Source organism: Trachinotus anak, unplaced genomic scaffold (genome assembly GCF_046630095.1).
Source record: "Trachinotus anak isolate AG129_WGS33_773 ecotype Australia unplaced genomic scaffold, CSIRO_AGI_Tana_v1 ptg000016l, whole genome shotgun sequence".
Taxonomy (NCBI): domain Eukaryota; kingdom Metazoa; phylum Chordata; class Actinopteri; order Carangiformes; family Carangidae; genus Trachinotus; species Trachinotus anak.
In genome coordinates, this window is record NW_027273867.1 from 8,681,913 (window position 1) to 8,695,135 (window position 13,223).

The 13,223-nt window shown below is 43.5% G+C and overlaps 1 protein-coding gene across 2 annotated transcripts in view; it reads right to left on the bottom strand.

Moving 5' to 3' along the window:
• Positions 1 to 13,223, bottom strand: part of dlgap3 (discs, large (Drosophila) homolog-associated protein 3) — a 125,663-nt gene that overhangs the window by 16,151 nt on the left and 96,289 nt on the right. Inside the window, exon 3 of one of the 2 annotated variants that reach the window (XM_071499312.1) lies at positions 5,300 to 6,459. In XM_071499312.1, the coding sequence (XP_071355413.1) occupies positions 5,300 to 6,385 (1,086 nt within the window). In that variant the 5' untranslated portion in view covers positions 6,386 to 6,459. Of the gene's footprint in view, positions 1 to 5,299; positions 7,010 to 13,223 lie in introns of those variants that run through there. The other variant, XM_071499311.1, reaches the window with a different exon arrangement.

Sequence of the window (13,223 nt, forward strand, 5' to 3'; positions counted from 1 at the left end):
AAGACTTCTCAAAACAGAAATATATTTCATCAGTGAAAGATATTTCACACCTCAAACAGAAGGACAGCGATGATTCAGAGGCACAGTCCTGTCACACGTGCACACAGTGTTGGCTTGTAAAGCAAAGGCACCAACACAGAGAGCTCAAGCATGCTCATGCACACGACGAGATCACACACACACACACACACACACACACACACATGAGCGCGCGCGCACACATGCACATACAGTATATGCATACACATGGGAGATGATGTTCGTGAAAGAGCGAAAGAGACAAAGGGACTTACAGAAAGAGAGAAACTCTGACAGCTGGAGAAACACTGACACGGAGAAGGAAAAACAGCGTAAGCCAGAAGCCGACAGACAGAGCAAATAAACAAAGGCACAGAAAGACGGGCAGAGGAGCAGAGAGGACAGACAGACGAAATGTAAGCAGACAGACAGGAGAGGCGGGCGGCATATAGAGAGACAGACAGATGTACAGGGTGACAAAGCAAGAAAGCAGAGTAGCAGACTTATAGCAGTCAGAGAGCAGGAAGACAGATGATGAAACGAAGGAGTCTGATGAGAAAATAAAATGAAACACACACACACGCACAGGGACACACTGAGGACAAGCAACTAAGGAGGAAGACAACACATAGCAAACTGATAAAGAGCAATGAAATGAAACCAAAAAACTGACAGGTTCCCACTGCGGCCCTCATGTAAAATGTATGAGCCCTCATAACCAAGTCAGAATGCATTCATTACTCTAAAAAATGTTATCCCTCTCTGGTCTGTTGTTAGAGTTCTTCCAAAGAAAAACAGCTTAAGATGACACCTCATTCAGCGAATGAAACTGTGACAGACTATATTCCGACGTTTTCATATGAGTTGACTGTTATGGTAGACGGAGCTAGCAAGACAGAAAGACAATGAACCAGTTCTTGTCTTTAAAGATGCATTAACTGAACAAACGGATTAGATGCGACCAGAATTTGCCAACATGAAAACCAAGTGGCTCTAAAGATGACCGCTGCATCAGAGTCGGTTGACACACATCGGACGTTACTTCAGCCATTGTTCAAATAAAAAATACAGATTTGTGCAGCTTTAATTTGCATCTTGAGAGATGAGGTCCAACTTCCAGAGGTACAAAAGCCTAACTGAAGATCACACTGACGTTTGTCAGGCTGGAGACACACTGGGTGTGTTGGGTGTGTGTAGCAGCAGCGAAACGGGTTGGTTTTCATTCTAACGCCCATGTTAATGGATTAGACCAGACACACTGCCCATGGGAGACGTGGCTGCATTGTATGATCTAGAAGTTTGGCGTCTCGCCTAGTTTTCATGTGTGACACACACACCTTGCAGCAAAAACAGACAGAGAAAAGACCTGTTGACAGTCATTTTGACATCACACCAGCAACTGACACCTTCCACTGTAGTCTCCACGTCCAGGCTGAATCTGAACACGTCATAGACGTGAAAAAATACAAATATATATTTTTTAACCATTTCAGCAGCTGCATGTAGAGAGTGGTGTTTTAGAGGCATTTTCTGTCATAAATAAATCAGAAATGTATTAAAAATGAAGACAAATCCAACATTCAAGTATCCTGCAACAGCAGCCGCGACACACACGCCACAGTGTGTCTCAGGTGTAATAATCCAAATAAGTAAAGATGCAGCCTTGGAACACAAACCTACTCAACAGTATGTCATCTTGTTGTATGTCAAATATGCTCCATTTGTCAAGGCGAGGTAATTTTCCCATTAACCACTGCAGATTGTGTGCAATCAGAGGCGAATCTATGTGTGAGTGGAGGGCCCACGTCTCTCATAACAGCAAAACATTTTGAAGACAACAGAGAAAAAGCCGAGGAAATTACATAACAAGGGTATCCAAGAAGGGTTAAATCAAGGGCAGCTGGACCTGGCTGTAGAAACCTGAAGACGTTTCACCTCTCACCCAAGAGGCTGATGGATAACCATGACCTGGATGACTGAGAATCTTCGCAGATGACATTAGTAGAGAGCAAAAATACAAGGATGAAGTTTCTGCACTGCCTTGCTGGCAAATCTTCATGGGAGCTGCGTAAAAAAACATAATGGCTGTGGAACTGTTAAAATCATGAATGTTTCAGTTTGTAAAAGCATGTGCTGAAGTAGAAGGTAATTTGACTTCCAATATGGATAAACCCCAGGTTTTTTTGGGTTTTTTTTCCAGTGACCAAATGAAAACACCTACACACTTTGACACACACATAGTCAAGGCCCCAGGGTTTGGCATCCAGCTGAGTGTGTGTTTTTAAGGTCATCACTTAAAAGATGATTCAGCCTAATCTCCCGATCCCCCTGGCCTTCCACTATCTCTCTCATTTTCTCATCCTGCTCTTTCACTCCTCCTCTCACTCTGCCCCTTGGCTACCATCACCTCCTTTATCTCTTTTCTATCCCTGAGCTTGCTTCGCTATCTCTGGATCCCTGTACCTTGCTCTTTTCCCTCCTCCATCTTTGTCTCTCTCACTCTCCCTCACTGTTTCTCTCTTCATTTCACTTTCACTCCATATTCTTGTTTTTGTCATTCCTTATCTATGAGACACAGGCCGAGGGGACGAGAGAGGCTTAGGGAATGGAGAGCGCCGGGTTCTGATGCCACACATCGTGATTGGCACTGACACCATCGGAGAAAACCCTGCACATGTCCCTTTGCTTCTGACCACTGTGATTCAGACTTCAGTCATTTTTGTTGCTTTAATTTTCACTTCGAGCCCATTCGCTTCTGTCTTGCTTTTCTTGGTGTGGACTTGTCGAGATAAGCTTGTAGAAACATGTCAGTGTTTCAAAAATCAACTTCTTCAATATGTATTTTCTGCAGGTACTTTGTTATGCAAGAGTGCTTTTCCCAGAGGGGACTTGTCAGGGCCTTCTAAGCCTTCAGAGAAGCAACTTTCCTTTCCTTTCTCTTCTAATTTTTATTCTATATTCTCCTCTAATTGTAATTTGAGGATTACTGTCCTAAAATTCTGAATACAGAGTAATCCAATCAGGTTTTCCTTTTTTGTTGTCTCTAGGCAGAGAAAAGGTTAGTTGACTTACCCATTGGTTAGGACTTCATAACCGGGACGGAAAGCCTGAAGCCCTCACAGCTGAGCGTTTGTTTAAAAAAAAAGTGGCAGGTAAATTAACCAATCACATTTTGATTTATAGTTGGTGGGACCTAAAATCCCTGCCCTCAGCCTTCCTGAAGGCTCAAAGCCTTGGGGTGGGTTCGTCAGTGTTGGGCTGAAGGTCCATCTCTAATGCTCATGGTTCTCCACTGGTTTTCCCCTTTGTGACCTTTACACCATTATATTCATGTAGTGTGTGGTCAAATCAAGTGATACTCATGTTTTACTTTAAACTCTAATCTCCTTCGCCAGGTGAGGGTCGTCAGCATCTTTTAAAAAAAAAAATAATTTAATGGCTCATGTTGTGGAGTGGACACACACTCCCATGCAGTGACTGAGCTGAGCAACACAAATGTGAACAGTGGAATAAAGAATAAATGTGGACAACACCATCTTTTCACAAGATTTGTATGGGAATTTTAGCATGTTAGCATAACATTTCTTTGTCTCTTGAGGAGTTTTTCATAATTTTTATGTAAGACAGTCAAAATAAAAATAAAAAGTTAAAGAGTTAAACTTGCAATTACTGATTTTGGCCACTTGGAGACAGCGGAAACGAGCTGTGAACACAAAACTATGGTATTATCACCTTTGTAGGCAAAAGTGAACTGTTAGCAAATTTACACATCCAGCAGCTTTGGAACAACATAAGCATCCATTTGAAGTTGTATTTGTGGCCACCTGATGATCAAAGTCCAACATCTACTGTACTTTCAGCTCAGATTTTTTTGTTGTGACTAACTAATTAACTTGGTCTCTTCTGCTGTTTGGTGCTGGTGGTGCACAGTGGGTTTTTAGTCAAAAACAACACTATGAGAGCAGTGTGAGTGAACAAAAACAAGAGGATATAAAGCTCCATAGAGCTGTGAGAATTACACAATTGTGTGATAATTCCCCGTGGGCTCATCACCACGAGTCACCGCTTTAATATTCATGTAGTTATATGTATAATATTGATAATAGCAGCTTTAAAGTCTCTTGTTGCATGTATACTATCGAGTACACACTCTATCTATTACACACTCTATCTGGCAGAAAATGTTTTGAATTTTGCTTCCACAGAACAAAGTTCCAGTTCAGAGCTGCTGCTTCAATATGGCACCTGTTCAGGTCCAGTCCACCAGGACAGCTCTATATCTGCAGCTCCTGGAAGCTGTCTGATCTAGAGCCATGGATCAATCTGGCTGACCTCAGCACATCTGTACACGGCACAAAATTCACTCCTCACACTGTCTCCCTTCTCCTGACAAAACTGCAAGTGACGCCTGAAGATATGAGAAAAGCTGCAGAGGGTGAGCTCATTTCGTGTCCTAAGGTGTGAATGAGATGGTAGCCGAAGGCACAGAGGCAAATTGTGTGGGGTTTGTCCTTTGAAAACCCTGACACACGCAGCCCTGCTCTCACTGCCCCTTCTATCAGCAGACCTCAGCTGTGTCTAAAGGATGAGAGTTGGAAAAACACCAGGGACTCCTGTGGCTACCTGCTGTTTCCGTAGAAACACAGCCTGCATGGCAGCTCTACCTCAGCACAGCTGGAGGTTTGAGCATGCGTGTTTGTGTGTGTATGAGTGTGTGTGCTCGCTGGGCTGCCTTTGTAGGTGCACTGTAACAGCCATTAGCTTTTCATTTTATGGAATTCATGTATATAAAATGGGAGAAAGGGCAAAGGGAAAATTGCATGAGTTGAATTCAGACAGGGAGAGTGGCGCCTGGAAGTGGGAACTGTTAGGAGAGACATCAAATAATCTCTGCATGGGTGAGAATCATTGTTTTCTGACTCACAGCAAAATACCAAGACAGTCCAGGGTGTTGCTCAGGTGGATATTTAAACCCTGTTTCTGCTCAGTTTTCACATTTCACATCATATTTTTGATACTTTTCATGAAAAAAAAAAAAGTTTCATGGAATTCAAAATTGTTTGCCCGAGGTTTCAGCACACAGTAAATACCTGTATATGAACCCGCTGAGTGTCAGTGCCGCAGGGATATATGAACCAACAAAAAAAAATGTATTGCTCCTTTTTGCTGCAGGTCACTGAGCAGCAAATAAAGTCACTCAAATACTATATTCCCTTTGTACTCACACAGACACACACACACAAACACACACACATTGGTTTACAGGCAGGCGTGCACACACCTGCAGGTAGTGGAAGGTCCTCTCCTTCAGCTTGCTCTCTACGGGCACAAGGGCTTTGTTGTAGCCTCCTCCCCTGGTGGAAGGGTACACCTCCCTTGCCTGACTCACTGTCATGGCCGACCAGGTGCTCCTCTTGAGGGAGTGGCCGTGGTGCCCGTGGTGTCCCCCTCCTTCACTCCCAGCGAGAGCCATCGTGGTGCAGGCCATGCATTCCCCTGGACCTGGCCCTCCACCACGCTCTTTGGGCTTCTTCATGGTGAGCTCCTGGATGGCAGCATCCAGGCTCTCGTGCCCGCTGGGATACCCCCGTCTGCCCCCACTCACCAGGAAGCTGCTGTCACTGTCCAGGTTGTCATCAGAGCTCCACCAGCCCGCTGTCCTGCTGCGGTGGCGTCTGCCCGACTCGTGCCGTGAGTCTCCGCTCTTGCTACGCTCTCGAGACTTGCTCCTCCTGGTGGACCGAGACTGGTGGCCCGAGTAGTGGCCTCCGCTGTCCTCCCCTCCGCTCCTGTGGCCTCCTCCTCTCTCACCACGGTAGTCCCCGCCTCCTCTTGTGCCGTTGTATTCCCGTTTGGATGGTGCCTCCAGGGAATGGGACTTGGCAAAGAGGCGCTGCACAGAGTTGACTAGGTGACGGATGCGAGAGGGGCTTTCGCTGCGTTGCTCAGCACCCCCGCTTGCAGTGCGCTGGTACTGCAGTGTGTGGAAGCCATCAGGATGAAAGGGCACCTGCTTCTCAAACTGGTCCATCAGGTTCGGGGGAATGCGATGCATCTTCCCTCCGTGGCCTGAGGACAGGCACTCCTCGCAAGAATCAAATGACTGGAGAGCTGGGTGCTGGCTGGGGTGGGAACGAGGGAACGTGCCAGAATGGCTGTGGGAGTGGGAGTGGGTATGGGAATGGTGCCTCTCCAGTGCTAGAGCCTCAGATGGACCTCCCGCAGGATAATAGTGGCCATCGCTGTGACCCTGGTAGTAGTCTCTGCCCGGGCCATCACAGTCCTCAGGCGCGCAGTGGCAAGGGCCTCCTCCGCCACCACCGGAGGAATGCTGGGACATGCTACGGCTGACATGGTACCCTTTCATAGGCGCCGGGGCGTGGTGGGCCGTCCGGGCCGAAAGGGGGCGCTGTGGGCGTGACAGGGCTGCACCAGTCTCACCTGGAGGCACAAAAGGAGTGACCATTTAGATTGAGTATCTCAGGAACCAGGAGAGAACACAAGGTATTTATGTAAATATTCATCTTATCAAATAATTGAATCTAGTGTTCAGTCTTGCGATCAGTAATATTTTACAGTCTCATTACACAGAATAACCACAAGTCACTTTTCCTTTAGCTCAGTGGCTTTAGGTTTCAAGCTTTCTAAACAGGCGAAATCACATAATGTTCACGAGAATACACATGATTTGTTCGAAGGGGAATAATGTGAAAACAGTGGTGTAATACTTTAAAGATATGATTCTGGGTGCTTATGGGACAAAAAGTTGGGAGGTTCAGTGGAGTGTAATTCACTGTATGACTTACAAATGAATCACAACAGAAAGAAATAGACTTTGTAGATTGATGTCCAGATTGTTTTCTCTCTTCTATCAAGTGGCCCGATAAATTGAAAGTGCAAACAATGGGTTTTTTTCTGTTTCTGATTAACATTTTTATTGATGTTGCACTTCATTTTTTTTACCCAACCAAAGATAAACAGTGCAATAGTGAGCATTCATCCCGCAGGGTGCAATAAGCAGCCACAGACAGCTTTCCTCTTCTCATTCATCTCAAAGGCTGCTGGGCTGATAAATCAAGAATATTAGGCTTTCTTTCCCTCGCGTCAGTTTCTTCTTTGCTCTCGCATGCTATCTGTGCTATCAATTACAGAGCGATTTCATTGTTTGAGAAGCAGCTGCATAATACGACGATTCACAATATCCAGGTGACCGGGCAGAAACCAACCCTGCTGACGTCTCGATAGGATGAAAGTGCAGGAGAGTATGGGATCTTCTCCACAAAACAAATGCAGGAAATGAAATCAATACACCTTGCCAAGCTGCAGCAAGAACGTGGAACGATGTAAACCTTATCACCCACACACTCTGGCTGCTGTAAGTAAAAGTAAACAGAATGGAAAGAGGATGAAGCCTTCCTTTGTATTGCCTTTTCAACACATGGATAACAACTGAGATTAAACTCCAAATGTGATAATCATGTATTTTATTGGACTGGCATTAATTGCTGCTGCTATAATCACATCCTCTATTAACCACGTTCTCCACTAACTATTTAATGAATCACAGGCACACAGCCTGTTTATAATGCACACGATTTGATTAAATTGAGATGAGATTACTCGATGAAAGCCAGAATCGAGCTGCTCGCCTGGATGGGATTGTCTGAGCTCCTGCGAGTGTGTTTGTGCTCATCTTTCGCCGGCTTTCACACAGAGATGAGAGATAGGGGACAGATGCTGGGATAATCATTAAATAGAGCGTGGCCTGTTTGCCTTGATTGGCTGAATGAGAGCTGCCACCCAAGAAGCTCCCCCACATCCAGCCGTGTCATTGGTGTAGCCGTGACGACGGCCTTCTCCAAGTCAGCATCCCACCGTGGACAGATTTCAGACAGCCGTGGAACCTGGATGGACCGGGCCGCCTCATATTGACCGTGTGTGTGTGTGTGTGTGTGTGTGTGTGTTCATTTCACTGCAAAAAATATCCATTGTAGCCATGGACATATTTGTGGAGTCAAAATCTGTTTTCATTTTTGGGTTTTTTACTTTAATTGTTGCTTTTATTTTGAAATATTGGATGGTCTTTGGTGGAGCTTCTGATAATGTGTACACATCTTAAACATTAAATTTCTTGATTTATTTTTACTTTGTTAGATGTCATGAGCCAAAACACTGGGGGACATCTGAGTACCTCCACCAAGGGGATTATGTTTTCACCTCTGTCTGTTTGTCTGTTTGTTGGTTGTTTGCTTATTGGTCCACAGGATGATGCAAAAGGTAATAAACCGATTTGCTCCAAACTTGGTGGAGAGATGGAGCATGGGTTAGGGAAAAGGTAATTTAATTTTGCTGTGGATTAGGTACAATGAAGGAGCCAGGAATTTTTTTATCACTTCCCTCTGCATTGCAAGATTTTTATTACATTTTCATCAATATTTGGCTTTGCCGGAGGTATGCGCTCTGCTGAGTGCCATCCTAGTTTTAACAAAGATCCAGTTTGAAGTAAGAATGCTATGTCAAATAACTTGTTGAGACTGATATTTTTTGCAGTGTGTCATACTTGCATGTGCCGGTGTGTGTCCCTGTTTATGAATTGACAGCAAAGTGAGCAGCACTGCTCTGCCTGGAGGAGTAAATTAAACCATGTTCTGTTTATTATGAAGTCTTTGGATTTGGAGAGAGGCTGCTGGCTAGGAGCTGTCAATCACAGTGCCACGCACACATCTGTCTAAGTGTGTGGTTGTGCGTGCACACACTTAAAAGACACCCATATGCATGGAGAGAAAAGATAGAGGTAGACTTGGCCCAGCTGAATGTTGGCTCTCAGTCTTCGTTATTTCCTTCTCCCTATCCATCCCTCCACACGTCTCGCTCTCCTCTCAGTCACTCCTGCTGACCTACTTCTATCCATCCTCCAGCCATGTCTCCGTCTCCCTATGCTCTCCTCCTTTCTTTGTTTTTTTTTTTTAACCTGTCAGTCCGTCTGGCTCTCTGCCAGTCAGCGCTTTTCTGTGTTGAGTTAATTACAAAGTTTGTTTCTATTTTTCATCTTTTGGCCTCGACTGATCTATCTGTCAGCCAACAGTGTTCTCTCTTCTTCGTCTCTTGTTAGATAATTGAGGTAGTACAGTATTACGCACACACACATTTTATACACCAAATAGTCTACTGAGACTTTCAAGGTCCTTCTTTTGTTCCCTCCCAGCCTCTGCTTCCTATGTGTTTTCTGTGTTCTTCAAATTAAAATCTGAATGTGCTGCCACTATTTGCATTGCCATCTTTTTCTACCCAACATATTATTCTTTTCCTTCTATATTTTTATTCCTCTTTAGACCCCCCCCCCCCCCCCCCCCCCCCTTTGAGTAGGCACAAATATTCAGTAGCTGCTCAGTAGGGAGTTGGAGATGTACAACATGCTGTCATTGTTTAACACTGCTTGGCATCAACATGATTGTTACAGAGGCTTCAGTCTGGAGCTGTTTCATTTTAAATATTCATGTGATCATGGCAGCTGGTCTGACCCACTTTGCTAAGAGCTGGGTCTGCCCGCTCTCTGCTGTCTCTGCTCTCTCGAGCTGTGGGTCAAAGAGTGTTTCACGTTCAACCACGAAAAGATGTCAGATGTCAAAGATGTGAGATTTTCGGGAAGTTTGGTAGAAAGACCCACCCTAAAAGGGATAGTTCTGGTTATTTGGTGTCAGGCTGTGTGAGGTAATTATCAGTCATAGCCATTTTGCACACTGAAAAAAGCTAATATTAGTTGAAGTGAATGTTGGATTTTGAATATTTTCACTGCTTTTTTTTGCCATCAAACAGCCCTTTCCTTTGGCACTACAGTTTATGAACTGTTCAACTACCATATTCTTATGCATGAGCACACCAACACCATGCAATGTGTTATGCCGCAGATCAGCTGTTGTTACACTTATTTGCTTTCTTGCAGAGAGTTTGATGAGAAGATTGATACCATTCTTGCGTCTGTCCAGTAAATAAGAAACTGGCCAGTAGTCCCTTTGCTTACAGTTACTGCTGCTATGGTTGTGTTGAATGATTTAATTGGGGCCTTGGACAGAAAACAGCAGCATTGTGCTTCCATATTTGTGGATTTGTCCAAGGCATTTGATTGAGTGGATCATGATCTGCTGCTGAACAAACTTGAGTTCAGTCTTGAGGCTGTTAAATGGTTTAGAAACTATTTTGCTGATTCAACCCAGTGTGTCTATGCAGAGGGTTATAAATGAGATTTTCTTGACATAACTAAAGGTGTCCCTCACAGTTCTATGTTGGGGGTATTTTATCTTCTATTTATATAAGTGACTTGAGTATGGACATTCAAGCTAAAATGCACTTATATGCTGATGACACTGTCATTTAAATGCATGCTCCCTTCAAAGAAAAAAGGTAAAAGCGCTTCAGACTGCGTTACAATCATTGCAAACTATTCTGCATAGTTTGAAATTGGTATTAAATGTTCGGAAAACAACGTTCTTGGTCTTTTCAAAAGCTCATATACAGTTGTTAAATGATTTTAGCATTTTCACATCTGATGGTAAATCCATTAAAAGGGGGCCCTTGTTCAAATACCTGGGTGTATGCATACATGAATTTTATTTAATGCGCATACTGATAATCTAGTTAGGAAGCTCAAAGTGAAAATAGGCTTTTATGTTAGAAATAAATCTTTTTTCACTTCAATGCTAAGAAAAAACTTCTGGCTATGTTTCTGCCTCTGACTGATTATGGGGATTGATTATATTGTATATGCATACAGCCTCCTCTCTGTTATGGAGCCTTGATTCAGTGTACTATGCATCAATACCATTTATTACTAACACAATGCCTCATACTCACCATTGCACTCTATGAATTGGGCAATGGTATTTAAGGGCATCATAAAGAATGTGCTAAATGAGACATGTACTTATGTTTCTTGAGAAAACATTGAGCTCAAATTACTGTTATGTCGTATATGTGCTATTTTATTATTTTGCTGTATTTTAATGTGCTGTGCTTGTATGGTTGCTATCTTGGTCAGGTCTCTCTTGTAAAAGAATATTTAATATCTGAATGGGACTTCCTGGTGAAATCAAGAAATTAAAAAATTGCTTAGTTTAGCTTAGCTTAGCCTAGCATTGAGACTAGAAAGCACCTCTAAAGCTCACAAATGAAGATATTATATCTAGTTTGTTTAATCCATATACAAACCAATTTGTTAAAACATGTTGGGGTTTTACGGGAAGTAGCTTCATATTTAGTGTACAGATATAAGATAGGTATTGATCTTATCAAAAAAAAAAAAATGAATAAGTGACTTCAACAAAATGTCTATTCCTTTAAACTATAATGGCAAGAATTACTACTTTAAATAGGTTCTTTTCTTCTTCTTCTTTGCAACCAGACAGTAATGGGACAGACAATCATTTGGACAAGGCAGCCACAGTCTTGGTTTTTTATTGAAATGGGCCAACGCTGCAAGGCCGTGGGTATTGTGTGCCTGAACACTGGCTTTGTTTGACAGCCGATACAATGAACCAAGCTACAGCATGGTCAGGGGCAGATATGTCGACTCATTTAAGAATACGAGAAGGTGAACTGCACAGAAGCCTTATTCAATTGTAGTCAAACAATGGGAAAGTTTTCATTAGGCTGGTATCTGTCCATATGTGCCAGTACAGTAGTCTTCAAAGATGCTATTAACCACTGGAGCTCTGCACACCCATAATGGCGAGTGAGGTGGACAATAGTGAAATGTATAAATATGAGAATGGGAAATAATAGAGGATTGGCGCGGCTGTGTTTTGGCGTGCACCTCCATCTTCGCCAGCCAGAGAGACATGCAGGCTGGGAATCTGGCAGGAGCACTGATTTGTTCTTCTCTACTTTTAGCCATGAATGATCTATTTTCATTTTTCCACTGTCTTTCTCTTGTACGCACAGACAGAACACACACACACACACACACATGCACACTCCTCTGGCAGCTGGGTGACTGCCGTAGCTAACCCATCATGATCCTGAAAGAATCAAGGATGATGGGGAAGATGGAACATTTCAAGGGTGACCTGTGAAAGAGGACCTGTAAAATGTGAGTGCAGCAGGGCGGCTGCAGCTCATCAGCTCTAAGCATATGGAGAGCGAGGCTGAGGTGGAATGAGTGAACTGAAATATGGAGAAAAGAAGAGAATATACTGGCTTTGGTTTTCTTATTTTGTGTCTTCTGGGCTGGTACCTGCTTTCGTCTCTAAGATGATGTAGTGACAGACTTTCAGGTGGAAATTGGCAGGAGTTAATCTACAAATATGGTGGTGCAGATGGTTATGCTGCAGATGCATGCTCACACACACACACACACACACACACACACACACACACACACACACACATAAAAATAGATGCTGGTGAAGGTGGCTGACAGTGGATTGTATCCTAAGATGCCTATGAGGAGCAGTGAACAGTGACAGAGGAGGGAAATGTAGCAGAAATGCAGCAAGAAAGAATGAGATGAAATGCAAGAGTAAGAGGCAGAGAGAGTACAAGAGCAACTGTGAGGGAGAGAGAGAGATGATGGCTACAGCACAGGGGAAATATGCTCCCATCATAAGGGCAAAATTGAAGAGTGCCTAGGGGGCAATTCCTCTATATCACTCTCCCAGTCTCCACCTCCTCTTGCCCTGTTTTCCCATCTCCCACCCTTCCCACAACCTGCTTTTTTCCTTCCATTTCTCCTCTCCTTCCTCCTCCTCCTCCTCCTCCTCCTCCTCGTCCTCCTATCTTTTCTTCTTTGACTTTCACTCTCTCCAACATGGCAACTGTCCCAGCAGGTTTTTGTCATTTGGCAACAAGCAGGAGTTAAACAAGTCCCGCCCCTTCACCTCACAGGAAACTCAGGGTGAGCAGAACATTTTTTAAAATTGCTTAAATTTAGGTACCCATACAAGATCATACCATCTAAAAGACATATGAACATCAGTGGAAACAACTTTGATCACAGATCTGAAAGATATAGGTCTTGATTGTGCAAACTGATGTAAACAGCAGCTGTAAAACATCAGTCCCCCAACATAAATGTCATGGCCTTCACAAATGATCCACATAAGTGCTGTCTGATCTAGTGCCTCTATTGTTAGGATGACATTATTTGTCACTGTATAAAATGTAAGACATTACAAAAATGAATTAAATAATGCTTTATTACTTTTTTTATG